Consider the following 21,330-nt stretch of genomic DNA (forward strand, 5'->3'; position numbering starts at 1 on the left):
CAGCAATTTACATATTTATTTTCAATTTATTTTCAGTATTCAAACCATAGGAATATAGCGACGTATTATGGTGCTTTCGTGAAGAAATCACCACCAGGCAAAGATGATCAGTTGTGGCTTGTAATGGAGTACTGTGGAGCGGGTTCTGTAACAGACTTAGTTAAATCGACCAAAGGACAGAGTTTAAAAGAGGAGTGGATTGCTTATATTTCTAGAGAAATTTTGAGAGGACTTAGTTACCTTCATAGTAATAAAGTCATCCACAGGGATATAAAGGGTCAAAATGTTTTACTTACAGACAATGCTGAAGTAAAATTGGGTAATGTTAATAAATTTTGCATCAAACTCTTCATTTGTTCATCTTCATGTAAGTCTACTATATAAAGTCTGTTCTTATAGTTGATTTTGGCGTCAGTGCACAATTGGATAGAACTATAGGCAGAAGAAATACATTTATAGGGACACCTTATTGGATGGCTCCGGAAGTTATCGCATGCGATGAAAACCCAGATGCTACTTATGATAATAGGAGTGACCTATGGTCCCTTGGAATTACGGCCCTAGAAATGGCAGAATCTCAACCTCCACTTTGTGATCTACATCCTATGCGAGTGAGTTACAGTATCTGTTTCCTTGATTTTTCTGCATAGGGTATTATCAGTAAAAGTGGGCGATCCATTTAGTAGTGGGCCTCCCGCTCAAATTCTCGTTTGAGAATATAAGCTTCTTGACATAATTATACACTTTATTTTTTATTAATCTTTTTTTTCTAGGGAGAAAAGTAAGAACAAGAAATGACGGCTGCAAAAGAAGCATCGACTGCTCCATCGAACATGGAATTAAGTTCAGCTAACTCCGTATAAAAAAACAAGTTACGAATATTCCGTATACAAAATCAGGTTAGAGTTTTGTATATCGAATAAAGTCTGTTTTTTTTGGCAGTTCAATTGTTTACAATAAAATCAGCAAGCAGAACGTTCTACAGCGTGTACTAAAATAATAAAATATTCTGTACAATAAGAAGCATTACCGAGAATTCCATATATGGAGGAACCCGAACCTGATTTTTATGCGTCATTACCGAAACTTGTTACGGACTTACTTGAACTTGATTCCATATTGAATGGAGCAGTCGAGGTCTTTTTCACTATTTCTGTCGTCGATTCAGTTTTAGAGAAAAATTGAAAAAATTATTTGTCTTCAGGAAAACGTGCAATAATGTTCACAAAAAGGTTTAAGGAGGAATAAATACAATGTGAAGCGAGCCAGTCGTACCGCTTTTCCTTTGGCCGAAAACCAGCAACGTCCGGCTCGCTTCATACGTTCGAAAACCTGCATTCCTCATGCATTTGTTGTAAAATAAATATTTTTCCTTCAAGAAAATGTAACAAAAATCTTATCCCTACTTTGTCGACTTGTTTTTTGCAATAACTGACATCCACATGAATTGCGATATAAAGTTGAAAATTTGAACAACGAAAAAAATTCAATTTTGGAAATTTACATTATATGTCCCTAATTGTCGTCTTCAAAGTTCATATCTTCAAGTGAACTTATATACTTAATTTATATATCTTAATTGAATTTATTTTTAATTAGACACTTTTTGTTGGTCTAGAAAGAAAGCTAAGGTTTTTTGTTCCACAAAAATTGGGATTGAAAAGTGGGATTATAAATGATGTGTTTATAAAAATAAGCTATATGTCGTTTTTTGTTAATACCATCTACTTCGTCTATTTTTGTCAACAGGAAAAAAGAATTTTTCACGAATTTTTCATTTATCAAAACAATTTGTTGAAAAATAAATGTTTGACCTTGAAAAATGAAGGTTAAACATATATTTCCCTTTCTTCTAACTTTTTGTGGTCCCAAAATCAAGCTGATATTTTTTCCATAAACGATACTCCTACACGTGAACGTCAGTTTTATTTTTTCTACTAGAGAACTTTAACCGGTATTAGGTATATTTTCATAAGTCAAAAATTATAATCCTCCGGTCAACCAGTGGGCTGAAACTGATTCCAAGATTCAAATATAATTCAGGGCGGGTAATGTAGAAGTGGTTGGTAGCGGGAAATGGAACCCCTGCCCAGAAAGGGGGGAGCGTGTCCGACAAGATAACAGTGACTCCTGTTGTCACATCCTGGTCCTCGCCGTAGGTGGAGTTCTCTTCGGTGCTTTTGAAAACGTGTCCTGCGCAGTTTATAAAAAGTTTTAATTTCTCGCACTTGTTGGAGAATGCAATTTGGTAACTCGGGGAGGTCTTTGCTCGGGCAAAGGTTAGAGCGAATAAGCTAGGGAAAAGTGATTTGTCGCCTCGCGACACTGAACCTTTAAACGATGAAATTGTGGGGAGAGAGTGCTGATTGTCTAGTAAAGCCTCCTTCACTCACGACACATTCGGATGGATGGGACGAAGTTTATTCGCTGACGAACGACGCTATGGGTACGCTTCTGCCTGTGCGCAAAGGAAACAAAAATTCGTTGGTTGTCTAGGCCTACTCTCGGGGAACAGAATATATATAAATAGCTGTTGTGACCTTGATACGTTGTTATTCTAGTTTTGACAATCATCTACAGACAATGTGAATTTCAACTTTGAGGGCGTCGTGTATGTCCTATTGGTACACAGCGGTGTATCTGAGGGAATTATTCCCTGTATTGACGCATCTGTGACACATAAAGAATTTTTAAATTCTCAATACATGACGGCTTCCAAATTAAAACTTTCGCGTCTCTGTTTAATACCATCTCACTTCGATTAAAATTTTCCCCAATCAACACATTCTGAAGTTGAAAAGTTCTACTTTATCGACATTATTTTATGTCTCCTTTCAGTATTGAGACGCAGCCAGACATAGATGTAGTGATATTTATTATGTCGATAATCGTTTGTTCGGCAAGAGACCAGCAGAAAGATAGAAGAAGACGATGCAGTCTCCGTCGATGAATATTATCGCGCAATATCGATTGACAGTGCTTTTGCGCTTCTTAAAGCAAATTGCATTTTAAAGTAATTTCCGAGAGTCGCGACTTATTACGTTATTTTCGACAGATGAGGTAAGAATGTACAGTTGACAAAAGACGATGAAGTTTCAGTTGTTCCCTAAATATAATTATACGGATGTCAGTCTACTATTTTAATTCAATGATTCTCCCATGAAAAATTCTCAGCTTTTGTCTAAGACCAGGATATTTAAAAAACTATTTCTTTGAAGAAAGTCAAATTTATGTTTTGCCTTCACATTTAAGTTTCAAAAGAATAGTTGTATGACCGTACTGGCAGATAACACTTTAAAGCTAATACAAAAATGTGCAAAAAAAAATGAAACTCCGATAATCAAAAATGACCCGACAAGTTATCTGCAGGTCTACTTAGACTATTAACGTTTGCAATTTTTTGAACGGCTTATTTATTGTCCTAGGCGCTGTTTTTGATACCAAGAAATCCACCACCGAGACTTAAATCTAAAAAGTGGGCAAAAAAGTTTCACGGTTTTATAGAAACTGTCCTCGTAAAAGATTATCACCAGCGCCCATATACGGAACAACTTCTCAAACATCCATTCATCCGAGACCAACCGACAGAGCGACAAGTGAGAATACAACTTAAGGACCATATTGATCGGTGCAAAAAACGTAAACAAGAAAAAGGTCAAGTATTTCATATCAAATTTTACACATCATATCTCATAAGTGGTCGATTTTTCATACGAATTCTTTCCCTTGTAATAACATTGTTAAAATTCATTAGATCATTTTAATGTTCGGGGAATTTATTCTTTATCAGATATCACAATTCTGCACCATTTTACCCACTATATCCGACTAAGAATTTGCCATGAATTGTTGTGCACGGGACAAAAATCTAGGTCCAAAAATTGCATATGACGTCAAGTTTTTGAGAAAATTTTAGTTAAAACCTTCTGATACCACTTTTTTGGCAACGAACACAATGTGTTAGACATTCTGTAAATGGCTCAAATGAATTGTAAAACTTAATTTAAGATATAAATAACAAAAATGATGAGTAAATTGTATTCGATGTGCTCTTCTGGTATCTAGGAACTGATGCTGCATTTGAAGTTTATGAAATAAATGCACCTAAACATAACTTTTGAAATACTTACACAGCACTGCAAATAAAATTGACTCCTAATTTGTGTTATTTCTGCATTAACGTACAAGGGGTAAGTATTAATTTAAGCTCTTCATACAGTTTCTGACACACTGGGCTCGTTCGCTATGATTTTTCAAAAGGAACCAAAAAAGCGGTATTTAAAGGATTCTGCGCAAAAATTACACTAGAAAAAGCTGTTAACTCTTAGTTAACTGTTCAAAGTTTCATTTTTGCAGGCCTGTGTATTTTTCGATATCATAAGCAAAATATCAAGATTATTTTATCCACGAAATGCATCAAGAAATTTTAAATGCTCAAGACTGAATAGATACATCTGAAAAGTGATTGAACTTGTTTTTTTAAGAGTCTGTTGTAACAAAGGAAATTACCAGTCAGCTTGGGCATCTTTTTCTAAATGTGAATGGATTTAAATTTAGTAAACATAAAGATTTACATTTTGGAGCAATTGATTTAAAAATATTTTTAAAAAGTTGGTAATGAATGAAATTACATAGAATATAAGTGAAGGGTGACACGGTAAAACATGTTACGCCACATTTACCCGATTTTAAAGAGACAAAAAAGGTTCTATAAAATCTAATTATCATTAAAAAAATTAAATCCACTTCAGATATATTCTAGCGCTGACAAAGTCAAAAAGAATTTGATTAACAAAAGCCAACATATTCCGAGTAAGTGCTTTAAAAAGTAGTAAGAAATGTATTTCTCGATTTATTTTAAGACTAAGATATTAATACTGTAACATGAAATTGTATATACATATAAATTCAAGGTTCGGTTCGAAACAGGGGACATGTGGGGAAATTCATTGCCAAAAACCGCCTGCCTAGTTTACTGGTGAGATCACTGGAACGGCAATTAACCCCTTGAGCGATATGCTGTGTCCAAGATGTGCCCTGGGGGCAAGATAAACATAAACTCTGATTTTTGTAAATCCTGAGCTCCATCCTGCCGCCATATTGGTTAAGTCATTTTGAATTTCGTAACTTTGATCATGGGTTCGTACGCTACGACTCCAAAATCCTCAAGGCACAAATTTTTGTGAAAATTGAAACAACGATCCGTCAGATACATGCGTTTGACGCCATATGACGTCAATGCTCCCCGGGACACAACTAAAATTGATGCATCAGGGCATCGCGGCGCGAAGCTTTTTACAGATTTTAATATATGTCGCTTAACAATGACTGTCGACGCACATTAAGCGATAATATAAATAATTGACTAGGACTCTCCCCAGTAATTTAGACCAGTAATCAACATTTTCGTGATATTGCATCATCATGAGCAATTGGGCATCCTTACCATATTACTCTAGTCGACATTTTAACATGAAATTATTTGCTCAAAAACTGTGGAATTTTTAGAAATAAAAAAAAATCTTAAACAAATTAATGGTTGATTTCACGATACATAATAATATATTATAATCATTTTAAACAAGTTTCTGTTATATTACTGTTTTTTTTTTGTTGGAAAGTATTGGTATTTTTAGTCACAAATTTTTTGATTTTGCGGAATATTTATAATTTTTCCACAACTTTAGAGGTACATTCTGGTGTTTAAACCTGAAATTGGTATTTTTGAACATATCATTACATTTCAAAGATTAATATTTGTTGAACATTTATAGTGTAAGTTAGCGTTTCATATAGCAAATTTGCATTGCCAAACAAAGAAACATAATTTCAACAAGATTTACAATATCTTATTAATTTAAGGTTATGTTATTGTTTTTTTTGCTAGGAACTGCTATTTTTAATAGAAAACATTACGTTTCAAAGAAGATTTACCACTTTTCAAAGATTTTAGTTAATGTTGGTGTTTTACACAAAAAAGTGGTATTTTTAGTAAGAAAATCATTACATTTAAAAGAAGATCAAATATGTGTGTATAATTGTATGTTGATGATATATCCTAGTCCAAAATAACTTCAAATGTATTAACTAATTCAAAAATTAAATGGAAAGCAACTGTTGTCCATTGCATTGAATTATAAAAAAGAAATGTAATCATAGAATACCAAAAAAAAAGTTTCGTTCACCATATGTTTTTAAGAATAGTTAGATGGTGCATTATTCATAAACTGTAGCAATTTAGGAAGACATCTCTCTAGATTGCCTTTGAAATTTTGGAGTGTCTTTGCCTCTACGATAGTAGTTCACTCATTAATTTACAGACTTCTACCGCCATCCCTTCCCGAACTACAGGAGGTGAAACTTTCAACGCTAGGCAAAACGGAAATTTTCAAATGGTTATAACTTCCTTTCTACAAATGCGAATTAAATTTTCTGTGAGTGATTTCTGAACAGGATTTCACGCTCTTCCATTCTGTTAAGCCCATTTTAAAATTTTTATTAACTAATTACAGCGAAATAAGTTTATTCAACCTTTTCTACTCTTTGCTTACATTTGATTTTTTCAAAGTAATTAAAAAAGAAATCTTGACATTTTCTAATAAAAACCTTGGCGGACATAATGTAACTCCCAATACTTGTACATTGTGGTACTAAAAATATACGATTAAATTTTAAAAAATCGGACATCGCTATTTTGAAAATCAATTTTTGTTCACAAATTCTAAAAAATCAATTAAAAAGATGAATTATTTAAATGAATTAAGTCCTAGAGCCACTAAAATACTGTATATATTGATATTGGGGTTTGTAGCAATTCACCTAATCGACGTCGGACGAAAAATAATTCAAAAGTTTTGCACGTGGAGAACAGCTTTTAACATTGAAGATTGTAAGCCAGGTAAGCCAGAGAGAAAAAGAAGAAAAACATAATCATCCAACAAGAACAGCTGGAAAAGGCAATTTTAGACTGCAAATTTTTGGTTTTGATTTGGTTCGACTACATTTTCTTAATCATGGAAAGAAATCGGTTATCACTCTCTCTGGATATCATAAATACATAAATATTTATTTACAAATCTAAGGACATGATAAATTTTTATATTCTCATTGGACTCAGCAAATCATCAAGAGTGCATAATATACAAAATTTAGGGACTAGATTGATCTACGCAACGAGCGTTAATAAAAAAACAAACATTAGTAAGAAGAAAGCAGTATGAATGAGATGTGGTTCTTAAAAAATTGTATTTTTATTTCATTTTATTTACAATCGAATTCTTGAGTTAGATTATGGATGTTTTGATATCATTTGTGTTATTATTGTCTTTGGTCGAATGTATATAATGGGAATAGCGCAATTTTTCATTCATGGTAATCCTCCTTTTTTAATTGTTCCTGATCATCATTATGAGTCTCCTTTATCCATAATGTGTCCCGTAAGGGTTTTCATGACCTTAGTTTCTTACACGACTATCGACAAACTTTATATTATCTTATCCTTATTGTTTTCAAATATTTACAATTATTTACATAATTTCCTATATCTATCTACTTACTTCTATATTAACATAGTGCAATTTTACTGCCGGAAGAGTGAGCGATCGATTGAAGCGAGAGGGCGAGCGAGTAAGGGCGAGCAATTTCCTAATCTATTTATACTTTTACATAAATATAACTACCGTGAACCCTGAATTTAGGATCGATTTTGGGACTGACGGGGGGGGGGGGCAACTTAGATTCAGGCTGACGCTGGATGTAAACGTCTTTTTTCTTCACGTCAGAGCGAGCATTGCATACCACTCGCAGATCCGCAAACACCCCGCAGCTCGTCACACACATATCTGCGGTGCAGCATCAACTCTCGGAATGTCTAAATCCGAGAGGACTGAATCCCAGGATCATTGTACTTAAAAATTGTTACGCTTTTAATTTAGGCGACTTTCCTTTTTTCCCTTCCCTTCATTTTCATTTCTCTTCTATCTTATTCTCATTTTGCAATTGTTACACTTTCATTTCTTCTCATTCACCCCTCTAGCTCCCTCAAACTCCTTCCTCCACTTCTCACCCATTCCATACTTGCATTTCCTTGCTTGTCCAACCCCCATTTCCTGCTCCTTTTATCCTTGCTCCCTTTTTATCCATATTGTTATTACGTTTTTTCTCTCTCTAATGTCACTTATTACGGGGTAAGCCCGGGGGAGGGAGTCGGAGAGCCGAGAATAGGCAAGAGACAGAATAAAACTAGGTTTGCAATCAATATCAAGGCGACATTTATTGCCATTTACATTGAAAATGACACTCCGGTACGTTGCAAGTAACCGGTGAGAAGATGACGTGGCTAAAAAAGGGCGATCCATACCAGATGAACTTTAAAAGGGCACGCACTCCTGGCCAGCAACAAACCAGTGGTCGATCTGGAAAACTTGTTCCGTCGCCCGTGACTTTGGGATCCGTCGGGAGGTTCCGGCTCATCTCGAATGCGGCCCGCAAAGCCTTTCGTGCGGTGTTTTGGCGAACTTTATTTTATGGTAAGAATTCTGTTACACACTATTAAGGGAAAGTGAGGCCAATTAATATAGTCTTCCACCTCCAGTTTCTTGATCTTCTCTCTTACCTCATCATCCACTATCACATAATTAATTACAGATCCCTTTCCTCCTCTTGAGCGTGTCTATTCCTCTTCCTTATCCCCCTCTATATTTCCTTTTAGGATAAAGCATCCCAACTCCTCCAAGCTCTTCAACAATTTCTTTCTCTCCCCATTCAATACCTTGTATTTGGATTTCCCCCTCTCGTTCCCACTCCCTTCCTTCTTAATCTCCTGTTCTCTTATTGAAATCCTCACCTGTTATAAGCCTAATCTCTCCTTTATTTTCTTCCATCATTTTATCAATCTCCTTTGCTTTTTCCTGCATATCACTATTCTCATAAACCTCCACTATCTTCTACTTCTTTCTTTTTATCTTTACCTCTTCTACTATTATTTCTTCTTTTAGTTCTTCCTTCTCTTTTTTATCCTTCCCTGTTATGCAGTCGTTTCTTACTCCCATCACCATTCCTGCCATTGCTTTGACTTTTAATGCATCCTCTTTGCATTTTGAACTGGCCATTTTGTAACATCTTGGTAACCTTCCCCATACTCTTTCCTATCTCTTTTTATCTAGCCACCTCTCTATCATTTCTAATATATACCAGTGTGTCAAATTTTTCATTAACTCCCTATCATTTCTCTCCAATCTTGCCATATTCCAGTAACAAATCTTGCATCTTACCTATATTCGTTTCTCGTCTGTTTTTACAGCTTATTATTCCTTATGTTCCTATCGCCCGTTCCTTTCTCTCATTTTCTCTCTCGGTTTCCTTGAGTTCTTTCCTCTTCCGCTATTTTTCCTAACTTATTCTGCATATTGCTTTCTACCCATGTTAAATCATCCTCTTTTCTCTCCGTGCTTCCATATAACAACCTCTCCTTTGTCATCATTTTCCTCCTATGTTCCCATTTCTTTAGCTTCACTAGTACAATTTTTCTTCTTCGTGTTTCCTTCGTTAGCCTTTCCTCTCATTATTCCCACTCTTCCCTACGGCTAACTCCCGTTTTGATTTTTTGATCTTCACTATCCTACGTTCCAACGCTGTTACCTTTTTATTATGGTCATCCTATTTTTCTAATCCTGTTTCTACAGTCTTCATCATTGCTTTATAAGTTTTCCCTAACCTCTTTCCATTTTTACATCTCTTTTTTGAATTCTGACATTTCCTTGCTAATTTCAAGTTTTATTTCCTCTCTTTCCTGCTGCCTTTTTTCTTTAATCTGTATTACTTCTATAATCATTTCTTGTCTTCGCTACTTCCTCATTCTGTCCTATCCCTCTTCATATCTACAAACGGTTCATTCGAGCCAAAACTATCCGTCCTAAATCTCTCCCTCTGTACCGTTTCCCTATATTGACCCCTTCTTTTTCTCTCCCTTTTCGGCGTTCAGAATACTTCCTCGTCTGAATCCATCAAAATGTAACCTGTGTACTGTATAGCTACTGTCTCAGCGATGCTAACTCACTCTGCTACCATACCTTCCTCCGTGCATCTCTCCCGTAATTATCGCTCCCTAACCTTCCCTGCCGCCGCTACTCGACTGATACACAAAAGAGTCCCAGTCTCACAGAATATCATACAACTCTTCACTTTAATTATTTTAACATGCAAACCCTCATTCACAAAACCCTATTATGTTTTCCTCTCATCAGTTTACCTCAAATTCTCCAGCATACTCACTACAATTGGCATCAATAAATTACCGCTACCTAACGCTTTTATGCCGGAATCGGAAGTCTTAATTGTGAGTCATGAATAAATAACTTTCTAATTTATTAATATTGTGAGAATATATTTTTAACAATCAAAGGAAATTTATTTTCTCTCTGTGTTTAAAAATCCTGAAGGAAAAGTTTTCAACATTTAGAACATTCTCCAACCCATCATACACTTACATCTTACTTTGAAGAACCACACCTCATTCACACTGATGTCCTCTTACTCACGTTCCTTTCTTATTCACGCTCGTTTCGTAGATCAATCGAGTTCCTAAGCCTTTTATATCATGCGCTACTGATGATTTGCTAAGTCTAATGAGAATCCACAAAATGACCATGCCCTTGGACCTTAGATTACCAAATAGCCTCCGAAATTTCGTATTTTTTAAGAACCAAATCAGATTTATCCAAGTTACAAGTTTTTATGATATCCAGCGAAAGTGATCCAATGATAAAGAAAAATTGGTCGATTCAAATCATAAGAAAAAAGAACCATTCCTAGAATAGAACTATAATGTTTTTTTTCACCTTTTCTTGTTTGATGATTATTTTTTCTCCTTAAACGCTGTAACTCTTGTTACTTTGGCTGTTAGACCGCCTCTTAATCGTTTCTTTGGCTTCCTCATTCATGCTTTACTTCTTCCATGCGAATAAACGTTGATTGCTACAGGTGGTTGATAATGAATTTAGGACTTAAATTTTAAAGTGGGAAAAGTTTTTAACATCTATAGACTTTTTTGGAAAAAAATAAAATGTTCATATTTGTTATTCATATATCTTAAGATATTGGAAATTGGTATAAAATAAGTTTAACTCGAGATGGAAGGTAAAAACGCCCTTAAATCGTGAAAAACACACAACAAAATGGTTTTTAATGATTATTTTGGAAATGGTGCATCAGAAAAAAGCATCATTATAGAAAAATAGTAGTTATAGTTTACAATCAGAATGATGGTATGATTTTTTCCTGTGCAGGCCATATTTCCTGAGTATTCAACCCTCGAAGCTCGCCCCTTTCGTGGCTCATACCTCAATTTGGGGTTGTTTCTCGATGAAAGTATACAGAACTGAAATTGTAGAGAATTTTTCATTTCGAAATGTAAGTTCTATACATTTTCATTGAAAAAATATTTTATCTCAAAATCTAAGCTTTATTTAACATGGCGAATTCAGAACGGCTGACAAAAAGAAAAACATGTGACTTTACTACAGTTATCAAATGCTGTAAAAATACAATATACCTGATACATAAAAAGGAAAACTAAGAAATAAATAGAACAATTCGTTATTGACAGATATTTATTGATTTTTAATAAAAATGACATTAAAAGATTTTTGGGGAACAATTTACAACCCAATTGAGCAACGCTTAGCTTTCCCTGGCATTATAAATCAATGGAGTACTTCAACCATTAATATGTTAGAATGCTGTGAAAAGTTTAAACATTTAAATATATTTAGATAAGAAAATGTACGGTTAAAAATTGCAAGACCTTAATTTTGTCACTGAAATATGTGTCAAAAAGCTAGAAAGTAAGATTCAGTGCCTCCAGAACGTGGGATTTTCCGGCCCCCACCACTTTCCCATATAAGAGAAATAGATGCAAACGTAGCGTGTCAGTGAGTTGGCCCTGTTAGCAAAGAAATTAATTTTTAACTAAAACAGATGAATTTTTCTACGAAATAAATAAATTTACAAATAAGAAGACTAACATTCTTCTAAAAAATACGAATTCTTAACAAAATACATGATTTTTAAACTAAAAAAGATAAAGTTTCAACTAAAAATTGAATAGTTACATTTTCAGTTAAAAAATCATTATTACCCTCAAACAAAGAAAGTTTTAACAAAATTGTTAAATTTTCAAATTTTAAAATAAATATTAAAACTAAAAAATAAGTACTTAACCAAAAACGGATTATTTACATTTTCAGATAACAGATTTAATTTTCGACAATATATTTCAATTTTCGACGTAATAAATGAATTTTCGACTGAAAAATATAGATTTTTAACCAGAAATATAACAGTTAAATTTAAAATCTAAATAATCAATGTTGAAGAAAAAAGAATCGAATTCACAACAGAACAGTTCCATTTTTATGAAAAGGAGTGAATGCACAAAAACCAAGAATAAGATCCTACCAAAAAGGTAATTTTTTAACCATCTTTGTGGTTAGTTTTTCAAATAAAAAAGAAACATTTTTAATCAAAAAGGGTATTGTTACATTTTCAGTAAAAAAAAATCAATAAAAAAATGAAGTTGTAAACGAATGTTTGCATTTTAACCTAACAAATTTATTTCCAAGTGAAAGAAGAATTTGCAAACAAATAATTTTCTACCAAAAAATCGAAATTTCAGCTAAAAAAAATATTTGAACCAAAAGGCATTGGCCATAAATGCTACAGTGACATTTTAAGTAAAAAAAAAAAATTGAAAAAATGACGCATTTCCAAAAAAGATGTGAATTTTCAACCAGATAATCAAATTTGTCCACTAAAAAAGATCATTTTTTAATCGGAAATGGGTTAGTTTAATTTTAGGCTCAAAACAATAATTTTGAACAAAAAAAACGTCATTCAAGAAAATAGTTCAATGTTTAACAAAAAAATAATGAATTTTTACCCAAAAAAATTAATTATCAAACAAGAAGAAACTTTTTCCACCAGAAAGACGAATTTTCAGAATGACACTGTAGATTTTCATGCCCGCAAAATAAGTACAGTAGACTCTACAACACTTCTCGCTACGACATTGCTCGTTTTCCCGATTTCCCCTTCGTTCGCTTGCCCTCACTTCTTGTCTCATCTCACACACGCGCGTACGCAGCGGGCTGCGCCTACTACACCGAACGCGGCTTAACACAGTAGAGAGGGTTATCTGACACTTCCTTTTTGCTTACCCTACAGCCCCGAAAATGAGAAGTGTCGTAGAGTCTACTGTATTTAATTTATAAAATATACTCTTTACTATATGGGTGATTCTTTCAAATTTTAAATTTTGTTGAAACTTTTACGTAAGGACCCTTCAGATGTATTCAGCATGGTCTGGGTGCCCCCGCTAGGATGTGATCCATATTGCAGGGATAAGTAGCTCCCCATATGAGATAAATTTATCCCAAGTCTTAACTTGAAAAATTTTTTTTACAAAAGTTATAAACAAATTTCGAAAAATAAAAAAATTAAATTTTCTCGAAAACGACTTGACCGATCTTGATGATTAAAATATTTGTTGTAAAGAGTACTAAGGAAGTTCTGAACAAAATTCAAGAAACAATTCTGTTAATTACAAGGGTATGAACAAATTATTATATTTTTTAAATAGTTTTTTTAAGGGAAGTACTTTTGGAACACCAACAATTTTTTCCCCATATTATGCTTACATTCAAGTATTCAATATATATTTTTGCGGAAATGATCGTAGCAATACTTCATAGTTTAAAAAAATAAAAATTACTCGGTTGGCCCCTCATATGTATAAAATTCTATTAGAATGATGGGCCATTTTCATTCTTAGCTTATGACGCAATAAGATATACTCAATGGTATAATATAAACCAGTTGCAACAGCATCATTCGATTAGAAACACATTTTCTCGTGAACTCCCCAGTCACAGTGTCAATTGATTATAAGTAGATAGAAAAATACTTCTCTTCGTTTACTGCTGATATTCGCCAAACTAATTTCAAGTTTGTCCAGGATGCAGGACGTGGAGGTCGTCAGTCAGATTATCATTCCTTACTTTATTTATACTATATGCAACTATATACATCCTGTATTCATAATTTAACAAAACATATATACACTATATACGAGTACACATACGATACCCAACAATTTACATACATAAATACACTTCATATGCACGAAACATATGTATATTATTTTAAAGCTGCGGATTAGTCGTTGTCACTGTTTTCTTTGATGGCAGAATGAATATTCTGTTTTGTGAATAAATCACTGTGGATCTCAGCTTAAAAATAATATGCATATGTTTTGTGCACATAAAGTGTATATATGTACATTGTTGGGTATCTAGTGTGTATATAATTTTTATATATATATATAATTGTTAATTTACTAATATAGGATGTATATAGTTGTATATAGTGTAAATAAAGTAAGGGATGCAATATGAATCACATCCGAGCAGGGGCACTCAGACCATGCTTATCCTGCTACGGCCTTTGTGAAATTTCACTTATGCTTAGGACGAGACGCGTGCTTCGCATCAAATGCAAAAAGAGATTAACGTTAGTAGGCGCGCGAAGGTCAATTTTACCTATGAAGCTTTTGCAAACTTGTAATAAAGGGGCAACCTGCACGAATCCCAGGCAAAGCTGCGTAAAAATATAGATAAATATATTAACTGAGAATAGCTAGCTGGAACTCTATAACAGTGAACGAGTTTATATTGTATTTGAAAATGTATAAAACCGTCGGTCGAAATGACCAACGGGCGCGTACTCCCGGGTTAACAGAAAATTCAGTCTAAAATTTACTTTATAGGAAACAAGTAGATTTCCTGAAATATGGACAAACTCTATTATCAAATGTATGCAAATTTACTACAAAAAAAGAAGACTCTCGAATTTTGCAACCGGTAATTATCGTTTAATAATGTCACTTATATTCTTATTTATAGAAAATTAATTCTAAAAATAATTGTAAAATGCTAGTCAGGTAGCCCTGGCTATTTCGACTCGGGCACCTTTGCAAACCTTTTTTGTCCCTCATGTATGTCGCTTTTCTTTCTTTCTCCAATATGATTATTATTTGATAATCTGCATTCAAGGTGCTAGTAGAAGCACTAACAATATAACCGACATTTTATAATACTACTTCGAGCGATACTCGCTAATAATAATAATAATAATAATAATAATGAAAAAGTTTAACTGGTCGGTATAAACCAACTCACCTCTGTAAATCACCAGATTTTTTCTGCAATGGTCAGCCTCTTTCTAATTGCACAGGCATAGGGATCCATTATGATACGTAGAAAAAGATCTTTACCGTCGACAAGTTCAAGCTAAAAAAACTTCAGCTTACCCCAGAGAAAATTTAATTCCAGAAAACAGCAGAGGCTTCCTGCAAAATCGCGCTAACGTTTCAGTTGTAATCACGTCTCAGCTGTGTGCGCGTCTCACGACCATGAGAAAAGGCGATGCACTCAATAGGACGATTTGGCAAAAGTCTCATTCGCTCTGAGGATACGGATCGACCTAAGGACTGCTGGAAAAGGGAGAGGGCGCATACTGGGAGGGGAGCTGAAAAAGGGGGCTGGAAAAGGGGTTAGCTTCAGTGATTACGGCACTTATCTTTTTCGATAATTGACTCTATTTCTTTAGAAGTGTTTGGCGGCGCGGTATCAGCGACGATGTCGTAAGAGTAAGAAGAATGGTATTAAGGGCTTCTGGTTGAAGATAGCATCCTTCAACACAACAGCATCTCGCTCACATTTTGACCTCATTTCTAAAGTTGGAAGAGTCTATTCCGGACAGGCTGGTAAAAAGACGCACAATGCTGCTCCTGAGAAAGGTTAACTTGTCTGAATCTACTTATTGCAGACGAATAACTTGTCTGGGTATGCTGTGTAATACCTTCACAGCCACCCTAAATGATAGAATTGTTTGGACAATCGGACCTGTGTGGCGAGAGATGTACGAATAAAGTGGCTTAGAGAAAGGCGTAGCAGTACGTTGGGAAAACCTGTTAATCGACAGGTGAGTCTGCAAAAATGCAAAATTCTGCCAGCGTTACCTGTAGATGGCCTGGATTGATTACTGAAAACTTTACGATTCAACCTCTTATAGACTTATCATCTGTCTGCTGGAAAGCTTGAAGGTCCATCCACATATAGTGTGATGCCTAGAGAAATTAATGCTCTTGTTGAGAACTGGATCATCACCTCCCCGAGAGATGTAGTTATGCGTGACACCGTGAACCCCCTCGATTTTGGCCGCACACTATTGCCACTATCCATTGCACACCGCGATTCCTACGGGTGCTTCTACGGAAACCTGCATATTGAAAGCATAAGGTCACTCATGTATTTTACATGGAAAATCTCGAGATATATGCTAGAAATGCAGAACAACTAAATTTAGCTGTAATGATTGTCGAGGATTACGCTCAGGAGATTCGAGTGTAGTTTGGATTAGAAAAATGTATCAAGACCCATTTCAAGCAAGGATGGCTTGTTGACCCTTTCGAGGACTCTGAGCTCGTAAGCAAAAGCGCGAGACGCTTCGGTGTTGAAGACACCTACTCATTCCTGGAGATGCCAGTGGGCCGCAGTTAGAACCTAACATCTATAAAGGATATCAATGTCTTAACCGGAAGTTTTCGTCTTCCGAACTATCTGCGAAGAAAAAAGTATCTGCAACGAACATGCTTGTCCTTCCGGTATTGCTCTATTCATTTGGAGTGGTCAGAAAAAACAAAGAAGTAAGCAACGGAGAGTTTCTGTACCAAGCAACGGAGAAGCCTGGTAAAACACTTGGCTTCGCCTTCAATAGCAGGGGTAAGAAAAATGCATCAAACATTATGCATCTCGATTACTCACTCCTGAAGGTCCACAAATAGGTCCACTTCGACAAACAGCTCCTTCACAAGAGGTAATATGAAGGAAAAGTCGATGTCGCTTGAGCTCAAGTTTGCTTTTCTTAAATCACCCGAATTCAAGTCGGGCCCGGAGTTTTTGGCGGGCTAGGACGGTGTTATTTTCACTTTAGCATACCGTCGCCATATTTCAAGCCAATACTCTCGCGATGATAGCTTCAGAGCCTGTCATGAACACCACAAGTACCTAGGGCGTTATACATCCAAAGTCACAATGCGACAATGAGTATACATCCTCGAAAATTGTTTGTGTCGTTGATTTGCAGTCCCACATAGCTCTCCGTGACTTCGCGAAACGAACCAAGTTCAATACCGAATTTTTGGCTGTAGCCGACAAGCACATCACAACCAATGAGAATGAAACAAGAGATGTATAAAAACCTTTCAAGGGAGTTGTGATTGTTATAACCGGAATGAAAAGCGTGTCAATGAAATGTCGAGACGGTTGTGGAGAAAAGATAAAAGGCGTTCGTCCGTTGGTAGGTCATATTACGTTCGTGAGACGTGGTAACCGTCATTTAGCCGGGAGCGGCTGGCGTTTTCTGGAATTACACTCGCTGCGGTAAAATCGCGCGATTGGCCTTATGTGCCATCTACTACCGTCTCACTCGCAGTCTTGTTTTCCTTATGTTCACTAAGAATTTGACCTTAGGTTTTGGACTTAAGGTCTTTCATAAGGATAACTACAGGATTTCGCTGGGAGCGGGTGCTAATCTGAAAAACTGCACCCACTTCCATCGAAATCGCGGTAGAATTTCGGCCGTAAGCACGAGTCTCGATCATGAGATAGATATAGTCAGTGACGGGCTCAATACGATGATCTTTTTATTCTCCTTTGCTATGACGTTTTTGTCAAGAAACGTCAGGCCTCGAGGGCGCAATAGAAACAATTGTCGAGAATATGAAGTTTCAGTATATGCGGCACTTCTCATTCTCGACAATTGACATGTTTTCTCCAGGAGCATTTAGCGGAGTTGCTGTATTAAGGGTAATCCCGTAATATTGGCAGAGATGGTAATAAAGCACTCCTAGGGCCGCATTGTGCCTTTGGAAATAAGTCGCTCTCGCATGAGTTGGACAACTAGATAGCATGTGTCCTACATGCTCGAGGTTAGCATGATGCCTTCTGCATGTATCATTAGGAATATCTTGGCTTAAAATGTGGTGACGGTATTCTAAAGTGAAAATGACGCCATCATGACGTGCCAAAATAGAAATCCTCCGTTTCCGACTTTTATACGAGTGATTTAGGGAAAGCAAACGTTAACTCATACGACATCGAATGATCATCCACGTTTCTGTGGAAGATATTGTGCATCCTCTTTTCGAGAGGCTCTTGATGGAAATTATGAATTTTGCTCACCCCTAATATTGAAGCCAGGATCTTCGTCATTGAGTAGTTGTAGAATTTTCTCAAAAATGCTTCGACATCTCCGCTGTAGACATCCCCCAGCATCAGATAGTACCGTATTCTGTCAATAAGAGGCTGCCCAGCCTATCTTTGTGATGAGTTAATGCATTAGTATTTTGGCCTTATGATCAGCCGTTGGTGTTATGTTCCAGGTTGCATCGTTTAAAGCTCATGCTTCATTATAAAAACCATAGTCTATAGTCCAGAGGTCGGATTGTTCAGAAAAAATTTCCATGAAGATCGTCATCCAGTTCAGCCAGACCTTTGTGCTTTAGAGAAACCTGGATTTCGTTGGTGATATTCTTTCGCAGACGTCGATGCAAAAAGTGCAATAGCTCTGGGTATTTCTCGCACCACAGAGCCCCTCGTACAGGGGCCTACTGATGTCGTAGATCTCTATCAGATGGCCGTTGAATTAATCAGCCCAACTAGAAGTGTCGAGATTCCGCCGGTCCATCGAATTGCCTCCGTCTTTACTCGCTCCCTTATCTTCAGGGTGATCAGCGTTGTTGCCTGACCCACTCTCGGGAGCCCTGCTCGTCCAATTGATTTGAATCGCACTTACTACAACTATGTTTGGTTTTATCATTGTTTTCTCCATGAAAAGCTTGGGAAAGGGTTTCTTCCATACTTGTAGAGCCCTGCATGCAAGGATAAAGCTGCATATTCTGAGAGGCCGCTCGGTATCCCAGAGTCACCGTTCGAGATACCTTACATAGTTCACATTCAGGTTTTATCGCGGTTTCTACGCCCCCTCGGTTTTGATTCCTGTAGAATCAAACCAAAGGGCTTATGACAAAGCAACTATTCGCGTCTTCGGGTTTGTGGATAGAGGGTCCTTGCACCAAGGGTTTTTGCTGAATATGGTTACAAAAATTAATGGCTGTCACGGACAATTTTCAAGGGGTGGTTCTGAAGGAATTAACCCCCAATTGTGAGCGAAAAACAACGACAACACCAAACGTAGTTGTAGTAAGTGTGGTTCAAAGCAACAGAACGCACAGGGCTCCCGACAATGGGTCGGCCAACAATGCCGACCACTCTAGAGCTGGAGAGCCAATGAAGATGGATTCAATGCGATGGGTCGACGGAATCTCGGGACCTTCAGGTGGATGGAGCAACTAATTCGCTACTGGCTGAAGTGCTACAATGCGAGTGTGCCCCTGAACGAGGTTACATGACACGACTGCACGCTCTGTGGTGCGAGAAACACCCGGAGCTATCGCACTATTCGCATCAACGTCTGCGAAACCATGCTGAACTACTCCGAAAAAGGGGCTATGTAAGCGGAACGCCTACTCTACCAGAGCTAGAATAAGCCGGCGACAAAGAAAGAGAGGCGACACTAAGACCAACCGCGGGCAGGCATCCAATATATGAAGAGCGATGCTTTACGACCCGGAGAAACATCAACACCAAGGTTTCTCTCAAACCTAAAGATCTGGTTGAAATGGATGACGAGTTTCGTGGACATTTTTCCGAAGAATCCGACCTCTACACTATCAATTGTTGTGTGTATAATGCAGCAAGGGCTTTTGCCAATGCGAACCGTTAAACAAAACCGACGGTTGATCATAAAACCAAAAGACGAATGCATCAAGTCGCCATAAAGATAAGCTGGGCAAGACAGTACGCGTCCCGCATTCATTGTATGATTAACTACATTAGATCTGGCATAAATTTTACCGCCAAGGTTCTAAAGTTCGCGCGCGAACTGTGGAAAGAATATGAATACTATCTGACGCTAAGAGAAGTCTAGAGCGGAGAGAGAGGTGGGTCAGAGAAAATCAACAGTTTTTCTCCGACCCCATCTTGACTCTTCCAAGACCCTCCAGTTACTCTCGACCACTCGCCCAAACCAGAGGAGGTCCAAGTATTTTGAAGAGAAGTCTATGAAGTGCAGCATAGACTGGACCACCCAAAAATAGGCAACTTACCTGACCCGAAGAATTACAGGCCAATCACTTGTGTGAACACACTGTATGAGATATTCACAGCTATCCTAAATGATAGGATGGTTCGGTCCATCTTCCTGCGTGGCAAGAAATTTATGAACAATGCGGCCCAAAGAAAGGTGAATCAGGATATACAGAGCACCTGCTTATCGATAGATGTTTCTGCAAAGATGCAGTATCTTACTAGCGTGACCTATGGATAGCCTGGAGTGCTTACCGGTAAGCTTAAAGGTTCATCCGCAAATGGTGACGAGCATAGAGAGATTGGTGCCGCTTTGGAAAACCAGAGTTACTATCTCATCTGGAAAAAATCGTGTGACAACTAGCAAGTTCACCTTTCGAAGATGTCTTTCAGGGCGGCACCATGAACCCACTCCTCTTTTGCCTCACATTATTGCCAATATCTCTAGTACTTTGCCATTCCGAGAGGTACTTTCGCGGCAAACCTGCAAATCGAAAGTTCAAGGTCACTCGTGTATTTTATATGGATGATCTTACGATCTATGCTAAAACAAACAGCAACTACATATAGCTCTAGATATTGTCGAACGATGCACTAAAAAAATAGGAATTGAATTTGGGTTAGACAAATGCGCTAAGGATTATTTGAAGCGAGGAAACCTTAATGGCATCCCTGAAGAGCCTGAGCTCGTCGATAGAAGCGCTGTACGACACCTTTTCGCTGGAGAGACTTATGCATGCTTGGGCGTGCCACAGAGCCGCACTCAGGATGTGACGCAGAGGAAGCTGCTGAAACACTCGGCCTTCACTTCAGTATTAGTGTTGAGCTGAATGCATCAATACTTATCTATCTTGAGTACTCACTTCTAAAATTCCTGGTTAAGAAAGCACATGAGAAAAACTTTCGTGAACAGCTCCTCGATGAGAGGATGCACGGCATCTGCCACAGAAATGTGGAGGATCATTCAATGCCGTGTGTATCATTTTCACCTTGAAATACCCTCGCCACATTTTGAGCCAAGACATTCCCGATGATAGCTGCAGGGCGTGCCATGCACACTCCGAGC

General features: G+C 36.9%; 1 protein-coding gene across 3 annotated transcripts in view; it reads left to right on the plus strand.

Moving 5' to 3' along the window:
• Positions 1-21,330, plus strand: part of LOC117181506 (traf2 and NCK-interacting protein kinase) — a 252,578-nt gene that overhangs the window by 110,099 nt on the left and 121,149 nt on the right. For all 3 annotated transcript variants that reach the window (XM_033374255.1, XM_033374254.1, XM_033374256.1), the window contains exons 5-7: positions 37-319; positions 400-611; positions 3,426-3,654. In XM_033374255.1, the coding sequence (XP_033230146.1) occupies positions 37-319; positions 400-611; positions 3,426-3,654 (724 nt within the window). The remainder of the gene's footprint in view (positions 1-36; positions 320-399; positions 612-3,425; positions 3,655-21,330) is intronic.

The sequence above is a fragment of the Belonocnema kinseyi genome, chromosome 10 (assembly GCF_010883055.1).
Source record: "Belonocnema kinseyi isolate 2016_QV_RU_SX_M_011 chromosome 10, B_treatae_v1, whole genome shotgun sequence".
NCBI lineage: Eukaryota > Metazoa > Arthropoda > Insecta > Hymenoptera > Cynipidae > Belonocnema > Belonocnema kinseyi.